The 16,287-nt window shown below is 39.5% G+C and overlaps 1 protein-coding gene across 1 annotated transcript in view; it reads right to left on the reverse strand.

Annotated features, from left to right (window-relative positions):
- The window catches only part of KLHL13 (kelch-like family member 13), a 64,644-nt gene extending 52,268 nt beyond the window's left edge, over positions 1–12,376 (reverse strand). The window contains exons 1-2 of the mRNA XM_010004758.1: positions 12,312–12,376; positions 5,433–5,491 (exon numbers count right to left, since the gene is read on the reverse strand). Of these exons, the coding sequence (XP_010003060.1) occupies positions 5,433–5,452 (20 nt within the window). The 5' untranslated portion in view covers positions 5,453–5,491; positions 12,312–12,376. The remainder of the gene's footprint in view (positions 1–5,432; positions 5,492–12,311) is intronic.
- Between the last annotated feature and the right edge of the window lie 3,911 nt (positions 12,377–16,287).

Below are 16,287 nucleotides of genomic sequence, written 5' to 3' on the forward strand. Positions count from 1 at the left end.
AGGGAAAGAAAAACCTTGATACAGTCTTAAAAAGCAACCAAGCCCATAATCTCAAAACCATTCATCAATTTCAAACTCTGCATAGCATTTGCAGCAGCACAATCATGTTTCTGTGCTCCCAAGCTAAAAGAGGATTATTTCATTGCCTAAATACACCAGCATCTGTACCCTAGTGGATCTTGGTTCTCAAATCAATGTGTTTTGGCAGTTACAGGCTTCCTAATTTGAATGTGAAGTTTTCTTTTATCGGATTTCCAAGGCTTGAAAATACTACCTTGCTATATGGCATCACATCTTCCCCACAAATGGGGCAGGGACCTGAAGCTCACCCAAGCAGCTGCATGAGTGACACCAGGCACAGGGCACTGTTGTCCTGGTTTGAGCCAGGATAAAGCCAATTTTTCTTTTTACTGTTTTTTTTTTTCCTTCAGTAAGCTTTCTTGAAACTAGCAACTGCGTGTTCTGCTAGGCTGATAAGACAGTGGAATGTTTTTCTAACTACTGAGGCTTCAAGGCTGCACCTGCACTCTGCCGGCTCAGACACTATGGGGAGATCTGTGACCCCCCCGTAGGAAGCTGAGTTAGACAGCAAAATTGGCCAAAGATATTCCATTTCATTTATCTACGTAAGCTCAAAGGAAGGTCAGAGAACACAGAAGACAACTTCCTTCCTCCTTCTTCTCCCCTTCTCTTCAGTCCATGGCTGGCGTCCAGGGAGGACTCTGTTCATCCATCACAGTTGACCCTTAGGCTTGAGTTCTCTGACCCCCATAACTCTCTGCTTTCTCCAGCAGCAGCTCCAGGATTCCTCAGGACTCTTCCCAGATCAGGGAAGTGCTATGGGAGTTGCTGGGGTGGGGGGAGGCGAGAGGCTTTTTCCCATACCTGAAAATAACTGTATATAATTGTATATATTTTCTTGTATCATTCATTAGTGTTTTAATTAAAGCTGTGTAGTTTAGTTTTCAATCCAGCCAAGTCTCTCTCTTTTTCTCTCTCTCCTTCCCTATCTGGGTGGGGGGGGAGGGGATCGAGAGCATTGTTGTCAGACCTGAGTCAAACAATGACAACTGTGCAAGGCCAGACTGAACCCCCTGCATTGAAATGAAGTAGCAGAGAGAAAATCTGCAACACTGATAGGTGTGTCAAAGCATTATTTTAGAGGAAATCCTCTTTCCAATTTTAAGTTACCTGATCAACTGTTTCATGCCTGGATTTACACAATGAACCAAATAATTATGACAAGGTGAATCTAAGTTTAACCAAGCTTTTACATTGACCCAAAAATATGATGCAAAACTGTTCCTAAAATGTTTAGGTCCTTACAGATTTACCACATCTTCAGTGTTACGCAAAGAACTTCCATCTCACCTACAGTTTTCATCCCTTTTCTCCAACACAAGTCACCTATGGCTACAACTTCAGCATATTAAAGCTCAGTTCATCACCTACATTTAATAAATCCACACCAGCCAAACTGATTCCACTAACAAAAGTCTGATTAGACCAGCACTGCATTTTTTTAAAAAGCACACAGAAGCAATCCAACAAACACAAGTAAAATCAACACTTGTATTATCTCCATTAAGACAACAGGATTCATGACATTTGGATCAGACTTTCTCCACACTCAGGGGAAAAAAAATCCTGGTAAGAAACCAGCTGCTGAGTGTCAGTTATTTTAAGAGCATAAAGACTCGATGTGGTCACTAAGATCAGGGCAGGCCAGTGGAACATATTAGTCCACTCAGGAGGAAACTGAATAGCTTAGATACAGCATGTCCCTTTGGTGTCCAGCTTGTCACATACACTCCTAATCTACTGATTACCAAGGGTACAGCTCAAGTACCTATTACTACTGCACAAATTAGACTTACTCAGACATGGGCAGATGTCAAGTAGAACAAGGCACCCTCATTCAGCCTGTCAGGAAAAAAAAAAAACCAAAAAAAAAACAGCCTAGGGAATGAGGGTGCATCTCTGCCTTTTGGTTTAAGTACTTTATTTCTACAATTTTAAGTTAAATATTATCCAGCATACCTAGGAATCAATATTTTTTAAGTTTATGAATGTAGGGAGTCAATACTACTAGATGAAAAAGCTTTTATTGTACATTCACACTATTAACAAAGCCACATTTTTACTTAATGAACTGAGCTGCAATGTATATTTAAAATCCTTTAAAGCTTGCTGCTTGAGCAAAGGTGAAACATTTTTCCACTTTAACCAGAAATACAGGACATTCAAAAATGCACTGTAATAAACCATGTTAATAGCTGGAACAGGTAAACAGCAATTTCCATTATACATCCCACAAACTTCACAGAACTGTAAACACCACTTCAGCACAGAAGTTAAAGTCAAAGTTATGACCATGTAGAACTGGAAAAATCAACTACTTCCTGCACTTCCAACCTGCAACAGGGACTAAGCTTTATTGCACTCTCAAACTATTCCATTACATCTTATCCATACTCATCTTTGCAATAACCCATAAAAATTAACAAAACAAGCCACAGAGGTATTACCTGTTATTGCAGCTACTAATGCTGACACAGAGGAGCCTTAATGCAGGCACATCCAGAAACACACTTCATGGTGGATGTCACTGCCTATAAGCCTTATCCGCTCTCTTAAGTATAAGGGCTCTCTTAAGGGCACAACCTGACCCAGCCACATGCTGAAGACAGGGAAAAGCTGCCTGGTGTGCAACTAGAAGGTCCTTATCAGCAACCATTTGTACGAATTCCATGCTAGCCCCACAAAATAACTTCTGTATTTTTCAGAGCCTTTTCTGAAAATTGCAACACTAAAATATAGTAAACATCTGTAAATACACTCAAAGAAAAGTGTATTACTAACTGTGGCATCACTATGAAAGTATTTTAAGCTATGTAGACTGACACTTGGAACATTTATATTTAACTATGCTTCTTGTGTTAAAAAAGGGAACAATCAAGTTCCAGTTGTATGAAGTTGATAATAACAGGTATCTTATTTTAAAAAATAGTGACATTATTTCTCAAAAGCAAGTTTTTCCAAGCCTTACAGAGTAATAACCAGGAGACAAATACACCTACACTTTCCTAACAAAGAGCCTGCCCAAAGCACATAAAACTTATGCAGGCCTGTACAGACCAGATGGCCACACAACTTCTTCCTTAAAGCTCCTAGAAGCTACAGCAAGAGTTTAAAGAACTTACTTTTTTTTTTTTTTTTTTTAAGAAAGTATAAAGATGCTTAGTTATGAAAAAGCTTCTTTGCCCTAAGGAAGCAGCCTTGCAAGTTGGAAAATAATCTGAACCAAACCAAATATTTGGTAACATACCCTCACATCATCAGTAACATCAGAAATCTCTGCTGTTAAGTTTAGAGAATTTAAACAGGGACACTTAAGAACAGTGTTACTCAAGAGGAAGAAGCCTAAGGAAGCAGCAGACCCTGGGCAAGGCTTACTGGGTCAGAGGCAAGACTGCCAAAGGAGGACTGTCCCAGGGGCAGACCAGAGCAGTTCCAGCAGATGTCAAAGAAAGCTCTGCCCACGAGACCTAACCTGGGTACTGAGCCCTGATCAGAAACTGAAAACAAGAACATGCACTATGACCAAGGAATCAAATACTTCACTACTCTGGTTATCTGCAAAAGGCAATACAGAACATAATATTTTTATTTAAAATATTAACTATTATTAAAAGTTATGTTATCCTTATATAATATTCCATATTATCACTGCCACTTAGCCAACTGCCATGAAGTCTTAATGGACTTGGACCACAAGACAGTCATCTCAAGGTCACAGGGTAAACCAAATCAACACTGTCTCCTGGGTAAGTCAGCTGGATCAGCACAAGGACTTCTCCTGCTGCTTCATAAAGAATCCAGCACCTGGCCAGGATATTGTCACAAGGAAATCCTCCTGCAGCCTTCCTGAACTGTCAAGCAGAGCCTGGAAGAAGCCAAGGAAGAGATTACTACAAGCCAGTATTATCCTGAAGTAGATTTTCTCTTGACTGAAAGCAAGACAGACTACCAGCCACAATATACAGATGTTGAACCTCATCCTAGACTGAGGAAATTAAGCATTAATGACTTCTTCTAAGTAATTAGTGAACTTCAAATCACAAAACCTTATCTATAAAAATATGCAACAAGTTCCAGAATGAGGGAAGCCTAAAAACCATTAAAAATTTTTTTCTTTGATCTAGGTAACAAAAAAGGCAAATCCCATGCAAGAATCCAAGCTGGCTCCTTCCTTGGAGTTTAAGACATTACTAGCCATCATAATAAAATAATATATTTCAATTTAAAAAAAAAAAAAAAGAAAGAAAGAACTTAAATTTTCATGGTATAGCATTAATACTACAAATGGAAAAAACAGAAATTGAGTTGCCTGAGGTAATAGTTGTTCTGACTTTCTTGGCACTGAAGAGCTCAAAGCACTGAAGTTGCCCAGAAAGAAACCATTCTCCTAGATTATTACCATTAGAACAAAGCAGTAGCTCCAGAGCATCAGAACTTACGGTTGAATAGAAAGCACTCAAGACCATATTACTACTATGACACTTAAGATACTAAAAAATAAGCAAAAATGCTATAATGGAAAATCCTAAAATAACATGCTGCTTTAATTTTCAACTGTTACTGGAAATTTGGCCAAGAGAAAGGAAACACTGGGATTAATCAACCTGAAAGAAAGAGGTGGGTGATGAGTCTACAACACAGGAAAACCAGCATATTTATGTAGTCCATCTGACAAATAAGACATTGCATCACCTAACTGTGATCATAAAAAATAATCTTGTTTCCACAAAAATAAATCCTTTAAGCACTTAACTAGGTACATTTATATTCTGACAGAGGTTCCTCCTTTCCTATTTGGGAGTGCAGCTTAACTGCATATTCCCAGACTATGACTGTGTTCCAGCAGGCAGGAACTGAAAACTTTCAGGAAAGCTTCTACTGACTGCTACTATTCCCATCTTCTTTACAGCAAATGTAACAGACTTCCAGCCAAAACCAGAGAAGGACAACAAACATCAGAATGTAGAACAGGTAGCACCTACAAGCTTGACAGAACAGTCTCCCTAAGTCCTGAGTTAACCATACTTAAGGTTGACAACATACCCAGTGTCAGAGGTTTTTACTAATGTCTAGAAGACGTAACAGCAGCCATCTGCAAAAGCCTTTGGTCAACTGATCACTGTAGAAGAGTCAGGTGTCATCATTTATGAAACCACACATACACCGCTGCTCTGTCTTCCAGCTCTTTATTTCAACGATCAGCTTTGTTTATGGTTTCCACAAAGGGCTTTATATTCACAGCTTTCCAGAGCCAAATGAAAATGTTTTGCAAATGGACAATTACTCTAAGTTAAGAAAAAAAAAAAAAAGTCCCACATCAGCTTTTTAGAAAACACACATCAGTTACTCACAAAGTATCTCTCCACATCATCTCTGGTAAGCGGAAATATCTGATCTGTTCTTCATGTACCTGTAGTCAAACAGAAAATAATTGAAGCAGAAGTGAAGAATTGTCACAGACATCCCAAAAAAAGTATCTGCCCCTCAGATCCCACAGATTTTTACAAAACATAGTGATGCTAAACATTGACACACAATGTGACTTCTTCCCTGTTCCACTAACTTTCTACAGTAAAATTACAGAGATAAAGAAGCACCAAAGAAAGAAAAATGCTTCTTGTTTGCACGTATTACTCTGTTCTTTGCTGTGGAAACAAGGATGAATTCTGAAACCTAATCAAGTGAGCAGAGAAAGCACATGCCCTAGATTTTTCAAATAATCTCCTGGTTTAACCCAGTTGCTCCTGAGCCAGACTATCCCACGAACAATTTAACAAAATGGAAGCTGAGACTCATTAAAACCACCTTTTATTTTAAAATGGAAACAGCTCAAATTATTTATGTGCAAGGCGGAATCACATTAATTTGTGCACAAGAGGCCGAAATTTTAATGAGTTCCATTTTTAAGATCAAATATAGTTGATCAAGAACTCCCTGTTCATTTTTTTTAATGCCTCAAGAGTATGATATCTTACAGCCATTAACCAAAATGAAAGCCTACAGACTATATTCAAGTTTGTGAGCTCATACTTCCACTTCAAAGGACAGGGAAAAAGTTGTAACATTTCAACTTGGACACACCATTTGGCAGCAAGCTCTGCAAAACAAACTATGCACAACCCCTGAAAAAAGCCACATGTGGGATTTCTTGTCTTGTATATTTTACAATAATACATAAGTGAATAACAAAAAATTAGTAGCTGTATAAATTAAGATATTTCTTTAAAGCAATTTACTATTAATTCACAACCCAAAGCAGGAATTCCTATTTCTTAATTAATACTTTTTAACATACTAAAGTAAAATAGGATTTTTTAGATGTAGTCACAAAACAGTAAATGCATGTAACAATTTGAAATAACAAGTCAGTTTATATCTAACAAAAGAACCTCTACAAATCATCCTCTCCTCTCCCATTGCTTTCTGGCAAGAGGAGAAGTGGTAATGGATTAAAACTGGAAGAGGGCAGCATTTAGATTAGACATTAGGAGAAAATTCTTCACTCTGAGGGTGGTGAGACACTGGTCCAGGTTGCCCAGGGAAGCTATGGCTGCCCCATCCCTGGAAGTGTTCAAGGGCAGGTTGGATGGGGGTTGGAGCAACCTGGTCTAGTGGGAGGTGTCCCTGCCCATGCAGGGGGGTTGGGACTGGATGATCTTTAAGGTTCCTTCCAACCCAAACCACTCTGATTCTGTGATAAAATTCTGGCTGCAGGGAGTAGGTCACAAGCAAAGCTAATTTAAGAGCCTGTCTAAAATTTTGTGAAAATAGATCTAGACATTTAGTGGAAAGAAATCACACACACAATATTTGCAAGCATGAATTATAAATTCAGTGTGTGCTTTGCAAGACTTTAAGCACGCCAGAACAGAGACAGCATCAAACAGAATTGCTTAACAGCATCTAACTTGCTCCTTTCCCTCCCAGTGATATTAGAGCAGCTGGTAGAATAAGGTAGTTCTTAACTCCTGGTGTTGCTGCACCGCAGGACCTCCTTATTTCAAATAAACTTCAGGTTTTCCTCTCTTAATGAAGTCTGCTGAGTAAATAGAATCATGGAATGGTTTGAGTTGGAAGGGACTTTAAAGATCATCTAGATCCAGACCCCCTGCATGGGCACAACACTCCCTACCAGACCAGGCTGCTCAGAGCCCCATCCAACCTGGCCTTGAACACTTCCAGGGAGAGGGCATCAAGAACTTCCCTGGGCAACCTGTTCCAATGTCTCACCACCTTCATAATGAAGAATTTCCTCCTAATGTCTGAACTAAATCTCCCCTCTTTCAGTTGGGTATTGAATTTAACCACACTGTGGACATGGCACAGACTTCTCTGAAGGGGCAAGCACTACCCCACACCAGTAAGTAGGAAGGCATCAGAAGACAGGTGGCTCTCAACTTCACAAAAATGGGATTAAATTAATACTAAAAAATAAATGAAGTTGGCCTCCTCCAAGAGGAGGGCACTGTACATGGTTTGCATATATAGTTAAGCATCCTCTTTCCATACACCTGCTTGGTGAGGTTAAGACCATGTTCCTTTGATATGGCCTTCAATAGGGTTGCTTATCTGTAAATATATATCAAGGATGTTACTCACTCCACTTTTCTTAGATTGGTAAGAAAGCCCGACCTTTCAATTATTAACTACAAATAAAAGTAACTTCTTTTAATACTTCCATTTAACATCCTTTCCCCAAACAGGTCACTCCAAGTCAACTTAGCTAGAAGGCTCCTAGTTTTTCAAGAAATAAGTGTTAGTACTGCACAGGAAATTTGTGCTGGACCAAACTAGGCCTGAATTCCTGAAAAGATCTGTTTCACCTTTTCCAGAGTCTGTTTAACACAGTAGACTGGCTAAACTATTTAAATACACTCAGTACTAATTCTAATGACTATAACACCATTCCCTGGTTTCCAATAAAGAGCTATTAAGTGTCATTTCAAAAATTAAATCCCTTCTATCTGTATATTTCCTCCCCTCACCTCAAGGTTTCTCTAGGATGGGGTTTCAGCAGAACAGCTTATGTTAATCCCCTCACATTATTCTGCTTGTGAAAGAAAGCCGAGCCAATTATGCTGCAAGGTGAAAGCTGAATTTTTCTTCTCTATTTTTTTAAAAACTACTGCTCATGGGACAAAAGAAAATCCCCCTCTGGAGCTGCATGGCTGGTTTGCAGTAGAACACCATGAGAAATGCTACAGATATTTATTTTTTCCTGTATGTAGGAGAAAACTAACGATTATAAAAACAAACAGCACAGGATGGACAACGCACACAATTCTAAAACTGGCAACAGACAATTTTTCTTCAAATAAAGTACGAAATTCAGTAAGTGCATGAAGAATAGTGGACTAGTCTCACCACCACAGAAATTCAAATAGCTTGAATTCCATGTAAAATACACATTTTTCCATACTCAGAAAAGTTTTAGTTGAATATTAACTTTAATGATAGAGATGATACCAACTTTTCCATCTTCACCCTTGATTACAGATGCCCAACACACAAATATAATAAAACCACACCTCCAAATACAAGTTTACAGCTTCACTACAACCACAGAAAGCACAAATCTGATCACCAGCATCAACTTGCTGCCTCCTGCCACAAGCTGTGGGCTGAATTTCTCACTGCTGTGCAAGTTCCTCAGATCTAGTTTGTGATGTTTGCTCCTATTGCTGCAGTTATATTTTGCTGTCATTCTTTCAGATATACAAAAGTACACATATTTATGAATAATGATTCATTTCCTACACAACCCACTATACCATAGAATCATAGAATGGTTTGGGTTGGAAGGCACCTTAAAGATCATCTAGTTCCAACCCCTCTGCATGGGCAGGGACACCTCCCACCAGACCAGGTTGCTCAGAGTCCCATCCAACCTGCCCTTGAACACTTCCAGGGATGGGACAGCCATAACCTCCCTGTGCAACTTATGCCAGTGGCTCACCACCCTCACAACGAAGAATTTCTTCCTAATTTTTGTTAAAACAACCTCCGGCATGAATTTAGAAAGACAGATTAAAAGAGGTGTGGTTAAGACCCATGTAAAATCGATTAGCATTTCACAGAGAAGTTAAACTACTTCTAATTCCATCAAATAAAAACAAACACTGTGTATTTGTCATATGTCAGAGCACACAAATCAGATAGCAGACACCCTGTGAAACAAACTGGTTTATTTCTATGCCTATATTTTGTCTTCTATCAGAAATATCTACATTTTTCATAGTTGACAGAGGATGGTCACAGCTCACATGGGTTACTGAAATCAGTTACCGTCAGCTCTGCAGAAACAGCAGCAAATCAGTAACACAAGATGTTAAAGAATGTACAATAAAGTGTGGTGGCACTGTGGGAGGGCAGGCCGTGTCCAGCAGAGCTAAGATTGTCTCTCATCCAAGGAATAAAGCCAGCCCACCCCCCTGGTGGCAGCCCCATGTCCCCAGCACCCACTGAGCAACTGTGCAGAGCACAAGAAAGAAGCACTGGCTCTTGGGGCAGCACACAAATCTGACATTGACCTATACTCTTAAAAGAACAGCTTTAATCTCTGAATAGTAAGAAATAGGATAATCTTTCTCTAAATACAGAGAAGTATATGCCTGAAAATGCACTTCTATCTTAAAAGTAAGATGTAGAATAGTCTACATCAGTAGGCATTTTCCCAAAACATTTCCCAAGGTCAGCACACTCTCCTATTTTTTGTAACAGGCAGAGTTGCATTACCTGAGAGCAGCATTACCGTATATCCAGTATCACCTGATAATCAATAATTAACAGTAGAATCATTACTGTTTTCCACATACAAACTAGAAGTACATAAGAATTTAAACATTTTCAATATAAAGCCATTCCATGCACAAAAGAAATCCCGGGGATTTTTTTAGAGTAGAAAAGACAACTGAAGCTGCCGATTTCCTCCAGTCACCTACGGCACTGCGTGCTGAAAAACTCCAGTGTGATAAAGGAAGCCACTAAACTGCTGAAATACAACTTTATGTAGTGGAACAGATCTTATCCTAATGGAAATGTAGTAATTGTATTAAGTGAAGAAGTTTTACCCACCAGAAGCAACACTACCCTGCTCGTTACCTGCAGTTACATAATGGCCTTTGCTAATGTACTTTAAAAATGTGTCAAATAAAAATTTTGTTCAGCCCATTTCAGGAACACAAAATAAACCAAGCTTCAGCACGTTCACACAAGCCTAAAAGTCTTCACTAATACTTTACATATAAAAGCCAGGCTTCTCATTAGTTTGGTATTTCACTCATATAGCAACATAAAGCAGTTCTCTGAAGAAGACTGAACCATTACTATGCTGCTTATAAACCACACTCAAGTACAAAATACACAGTTTAAAATGGAACCAAAGGCTGCAGGAAAATGTTATGCTGTACTGGACCACACTGGACATGCATAATCACTCTGACGTTATGAATATTTGTTCTGAAGTCCACAAGAAATCACAAGGTTTTGTCAGAGCAGGTCTGTAAACAATCTTACCTTTGAAACAGTGAAGCTTGCTAAACAGGAGAGTTTGAAATAACTGTCCAAGAAGGAGCTTAAGCTGTTAGCTCAGTTTATCCATGATCAGGAAAGGTAAACTGAAGCTTTAGCAGCATTCTAGTAAGATTCCAAAGCTACTTAATCTACAAATACATACATTTATCTTTTTCAGCTAAGCTGAACAAACTTCTAAAAAAGCTGAAAGCAATCTTAACAGTATCTCCTTGTGTTATATGCACTGTAAAGAACTAAACAGCTTCTGTGTCTTTATCAATTTTTCTAATAAATAACCTAAGACTACAAAATTTGATCTACAACAATGGAGACCTCTGAGATTTTCAAGATATTAACAGTGTTAACATTTCAAGTCTATAAACCAGCTTTGGAAAGCTCTAAGTAAAACACTGCTCCCATGGAAGAGTTAAACAGAACATGGTAAGAGAGTTCTCCAAGAGAAAATGAAATATTTTTCATTTAAACATTTGGATGTTAAGTATTTAAACTGCTGTGAAGAGTTTAGATACAAAAGTTTCCAAGAGCTTATTTCCAGTTTGCTATATCCAAATAATGATACTTAACAATACAAAAGCCTTCTAGTTTCTGTCCTAGGGAAAGCTGACACGTATCATCAACAGCACCTGCTGAAAACCTACACTTTACAAACATGCTACTCACCCACATAGTCATTTATTTTGTACTGGGAAAATTCAGAATAATTTTCAATGCATCAATTTAAGGATGCCTACTGCAACATCTGGAAAAGGCTACATAAATAATACAGAAAATGTACATAATAATGTACATACATATTTATTTATGAAACCTTCAAACTAGGAAGGTTCGGGCTACCAACAACACAAAAATATCCAATTGTTTTGGTCAGCGCTGAAGAACAGCTTTAAAGGTGCCCGCTTTCTTAGAAGCATAAACCATTTATCAACATTTATTAAATGCTAAGTTTCACGTAAGGAAAACACCACACAAGCCAGCTATGAAAGGTCAAACTGAAGACCTATTTAGCCAAGCTACCTGACAGTAGCCAACTCAGTAACACGACACTGCACTCCATCAGCTTCCCTCAGCCAAGGTTCCAGGGGCTTCCCACAACTGCATCCAGAACATAACCTTCAGCACTCTGCCATTCACTTATTTCTTCCACTAATTTGTCTCATCACATCTCATACTAATTTGTACTCAAGATACTCTGTGACAATGCAGTCTTGATATAATTATACACTAGGTTACAGTGGAATCTCACAATGTCATTACACATTGCAGGAAAGCATTCTTCAGCTACCGCCTCAATAATTTCATAACACACCACCCATCATAGCCTTCGCATCTCCACTGGTTGCAGAGACTTCCCCAGCATTGTCTTTCAAAGAGTGCTCGCCAGCTGAGCCACCCCTGGAATAGGTTGCCCAGAGAAGCTGTTGATGCCCCCTCACTGGAGGTGTTCAAGGCCAGGTTGGTTGGGGCTTGTGCAGCCTGGTCTGGTGGGAGGTGTCCCTGCTGATAGCAGGGAGGTTGGAACCTGGTGATCTTTAAGGTCCCTTCCAACCTTCACCATTCTATGATTCTATGAAAACAATCACACTGAACACCACAATGTGTTGCCTGGCTATGTTAATTGACCAGGAACAGTTTCACTGGGGCTTAGCCATTAAAAAACAATAATCACTTGCATACACAAAGCATCTCAACTTCCTTACTGTTCATGCCAGGATCCCAGGGCTATGTTTCGCCATTCCCAAGTAGTCCAGGTTAATTTTGACATCTAGAATAAGGTTCAGGGAGAGAAAAAAAAAATAATTGTCACATAAATTTGCACACTGTTACTCACTGTAGATGTTATTTTAAAGAACTGCAGGGTACAGCATCTCCAAAAGAGTTAACTACTGGCTTCCACAGCTCTCTGAGCTCTATCTCTCCTGTGAATGGAAAATTGGATAGGCCCACTTCTTGCATGGAGGGAAAGTTCACACCAGTCACCACAAATCTGTTGCATCCTTCTCTTCTCCATGAACAGAGTATTACATACACAATTCTGCAAGACCACAGCTTCAAATCAAAATCAATTTCAACAACAGTGCAGAAGAAAAAAAAAGTTAGAGTTAATTTTTGCATAAAACTAGCCAGTCTCTCAGAAGTACAACCACCACTTTTGTAATTTAAATCACTAAATGCTTACAAGTCACAGGAGGTACAGAAATCCTAACAGAAGATACTAAGCCAAGCATGGTTTTCATAAATTCATCTCACAGTTGCCATCACAGGACAAAAACTATCCAGGCAGGACTTGCAAAAGAAGCACCACCCACAACAGAGTTGAAATAGCACAAAGTCACAGCAAAAGGTTTCATAGCCATCCTACTGGCCAGAAGGAACAACTGGAGAGCAGAATCTGGGGACACACTGCTTTTCTTTTTAAGGCTGAAAAGATAGCATGTCCAACTGAAAAGGAAAAAAAGCAGCAAGTTACCCCAAAGTGCAAAGTACAATTAGCAGCGTTGCCATTTGCAACGACGGTCACATTTTTTTGTCCATTTCGACATAAAGCAGAGTAAGGAAGAGCTGGCAACAATGCTGTGGCTTTTGCTTCCTCTGCATTTCTTCTCAGCAAAGAAAAAACCTGGCAACTTGTATTCTCACATCCAGTAAGCAATATTGAGGGTCACTTCTATTCAATGAACAAACTTTTTTCAGTTTCAAGCCCTTACCAACCTGACATTATTCATCCAATTAAAACAATAAAACAATGCTAACAACAAAACCACATAGGAAACCCCAAGTTAACCAACAGGATCAGATAAGAAGTATTACGAGACATTCAAAATTCTTAATCAAAGCAAAGGAGTTACCTAAAGATTAGAGAGGCTACTGCAGTCTTATTTCATGAAGCTTTCTTCCTATTGACACTCCTCTTTTAAACTATCAAATTATTTTGCTTTTTATAAATGCACAGCTATGCAGAAAGACCCACATTCCAGAATGAAAATACTACTGTGCTAGAAATGACACACAATTCCTCAGGAAGTCTCTTAAACAGGTCGTTTTGGTGAAGAAAGCCAGGATAACAAAGTTAGAAAGCAGCAAGAAGCAGCCTTCTAAAACTGGGAGTGAGACCCAGGCTTCCCTCCGTGACCTGTCAGAGCATTCTGCAGAACCTGTGTCCCTGCAAAGCCGTGTCAGGCTCATGACACACACAAGCATTAGAGTGCAGGGTCCCATGAAAGGCCCTCAGTAATGAAAATCTCAAACAACGTCAGACTTGTTAGACACATCTGGGATGGCACTGGAACAATCCAGTCAATACAAAGATGGCATTTTTCCTCCAACCCACTCATTTTTTCCTCCTCCCATTTCCTTATGCGCCATTATTTATTCTTGACTCCATGTTGGTACTGTAAAGTGTTGCCCTGCAACATCTTCCCTTACACATTCACATTTTCCAGCCCAACTCCCTCCTACCATTAATTTTACTAATGAATAAACAATCTGAACCAGTGATGGGAGCTGGTTATAACCATAGAATGGATTTTTCTGTAGGCATGTGGGGAAGACAGGACAGTGTTCCAGAGCAGCCCTGCACCACATCCCACAGCATCCACCTTCAGCACTTCAGAAGAATGCTAAAACTACTGCCATCCTTGCATCCCTACAAACCATGTCTACACTTAACTAGTTCTTTTTTTCACCAAACACCAGTGGATCACTACAGCCTAACAAAAAACAAACAAACAAACAAAGAACAAAAACACTAATTCCATACAAGGATGATGAATTAGGATTCTCTTTTTTCACCTGTAACTGCAGGGTTATTTGCAGGGGAGAAGCCAAATTTCTGCCTGTCAAGCTTCAGCTTGTGAACCTCTGCCCTGGGTTTGATCGCCTCTAGACACAGCAGCTGTGCTGTGAAAGAGCTCAGCACCCTCAGCTGCTTGTCCCTGCTCTGTGCCAGAAGGCTACCAGCTGAGATGCTCTTAAGTACTTTTTAACCTATTTACTCAGGATCAACCGATACAAAGAGTGATTATTTAGGCTGTTTAAACCACTACAGCTTATTTTGGTTGGCATTCTGTAGAATAGCTCACATAACTGTCTGAGCTGCCAGAGGTAAGGTTTACAGCCCCCTTGCTGAAATATTTTCTCCTTCTACAAACCAGGAATGATGGCCAGTAGCAAAACCAGACAAAACGCCTGCTGGGATTCCAAAAGAAACTACAGCTGCTGGCACTCTCATCATCACCTAAGGAATGAACTTTAAGAAGAGGGTAAGCCTTGCTTATGCCTGCTCAGCCCTTTCCAGGGAAGTATTTTCACCTAGCACTAAGAGAAGACGTAAGTCAGAGCTCCATAAGTGGGGACAGACACATGAACACCAATAGTAACAGCATGCAAGCCTTTGCCATTGAAGGAAGGCAAGAGATGCTGTAAAATCCATTTGAGTTGCCTGAATGTTACAAGTTTTAAATGAGAATTATGCTACCAGGCTAAAGTTAGACTACATGCTTACCAAGATCTTGACAACAATATTAACCATTTCTTTATTCCAATGTACCCACCCTATCCACAGTAACACACAAACCCCAGAAAAATAACAGGTGGGGAAAAAGACTACAGTAGCATAACAAGATTCAGGAACAGAAACTGCCTTTTTGTTGTGTGCAAATGAAACACTATCAAACCAAGGTCTTGATCCAGCAGTGAGGCTCTTAAACACCATCAGGTATACACATCAGCAAGAGCATTAAGAGAAACTTAAGGAGTCATGGTAGGAAAACAAAACCACAGAGTCTCTATTTTCTTGCTAAAATAACATGCTAGGGGAGCTGAACCACGGTTGATTTAGAGCCTCACAGCAAACTCCTCCACATATTTAACCTTACATTAAGATAAGCTACTAAACCATTCCTGAAAAAGATTGGCCTACTTGCACAAGATATGGGCCAGACTCTCTTGTAGCAAGTGATACCATCACCACTAAGGTAACTGCTAATAACACTTCCACCATCCCCAAGATAGCTGATAACATGGTCATCTCAATACTGCTCTCCTTTAAATAACACTCCCTGTCTGGACACTAAGGACAAAATGTCCTGGCTCAGGGGATAATACAGTATCAATTTTCCCCAGGATCACAAAATTCCCCACACTGGCCCTTCCACCATTAAAGATGTCAGTGGTTTCCATCACCCCAGCCTCACGAAGGACAGCAAGTGCTTATGCATTGACTGTTATTCCTCGGTGACAAATGTGAGCAGACACAAGAGACTGCTCTCACTGCTCTCATTTGCATAGCCACTGAAGGAGCAATGTAAAGCCACTTCAGCAATCTAGTAAATTCAGTATTGCTTAATTATCTAAATTTATCCTCTAATTCTTTTGCAGCTCAAGTGTCTAATTCCTAATTTACAGTCGGGATGTGTAAGCTTGCAGTCTTTAGCTTATATAAAATATAATTCATTGGGCATATACCCTGATGGAAATACTTCAATTCCATTGTATTAAACCAAACTTAGAACAGCAAACCCAAGATCCCAGCTTAAATCTCTAGATATAAGAACATCACTGCTGAATTACAAATTCAACATTAAAGAGAACAGAACTGGTTACATTCTGTTCCTGCTAAAAGTTTCCAGTGTAAACAAGCAACAAAAGACAGTTAATAAGTGAGAGCAATACAAC

The sequence above is a fragment of the Chaetura pelagica genome, unplaced genomic scaffold (assembly GCF_000747805.2).
Source record: "Chaetura pelagica isolate M959 unplaced genomic scaffold, ChaPel_1.0 scaffold129, whole genome shotgun sequence".
Taxonomy (NCBI): domain Eukaryota; kingdom Metazoa; phylum Chordata; class Aves; order Apodiformes; family Apodidae; genus Chaetura; species Chaetura pelagica.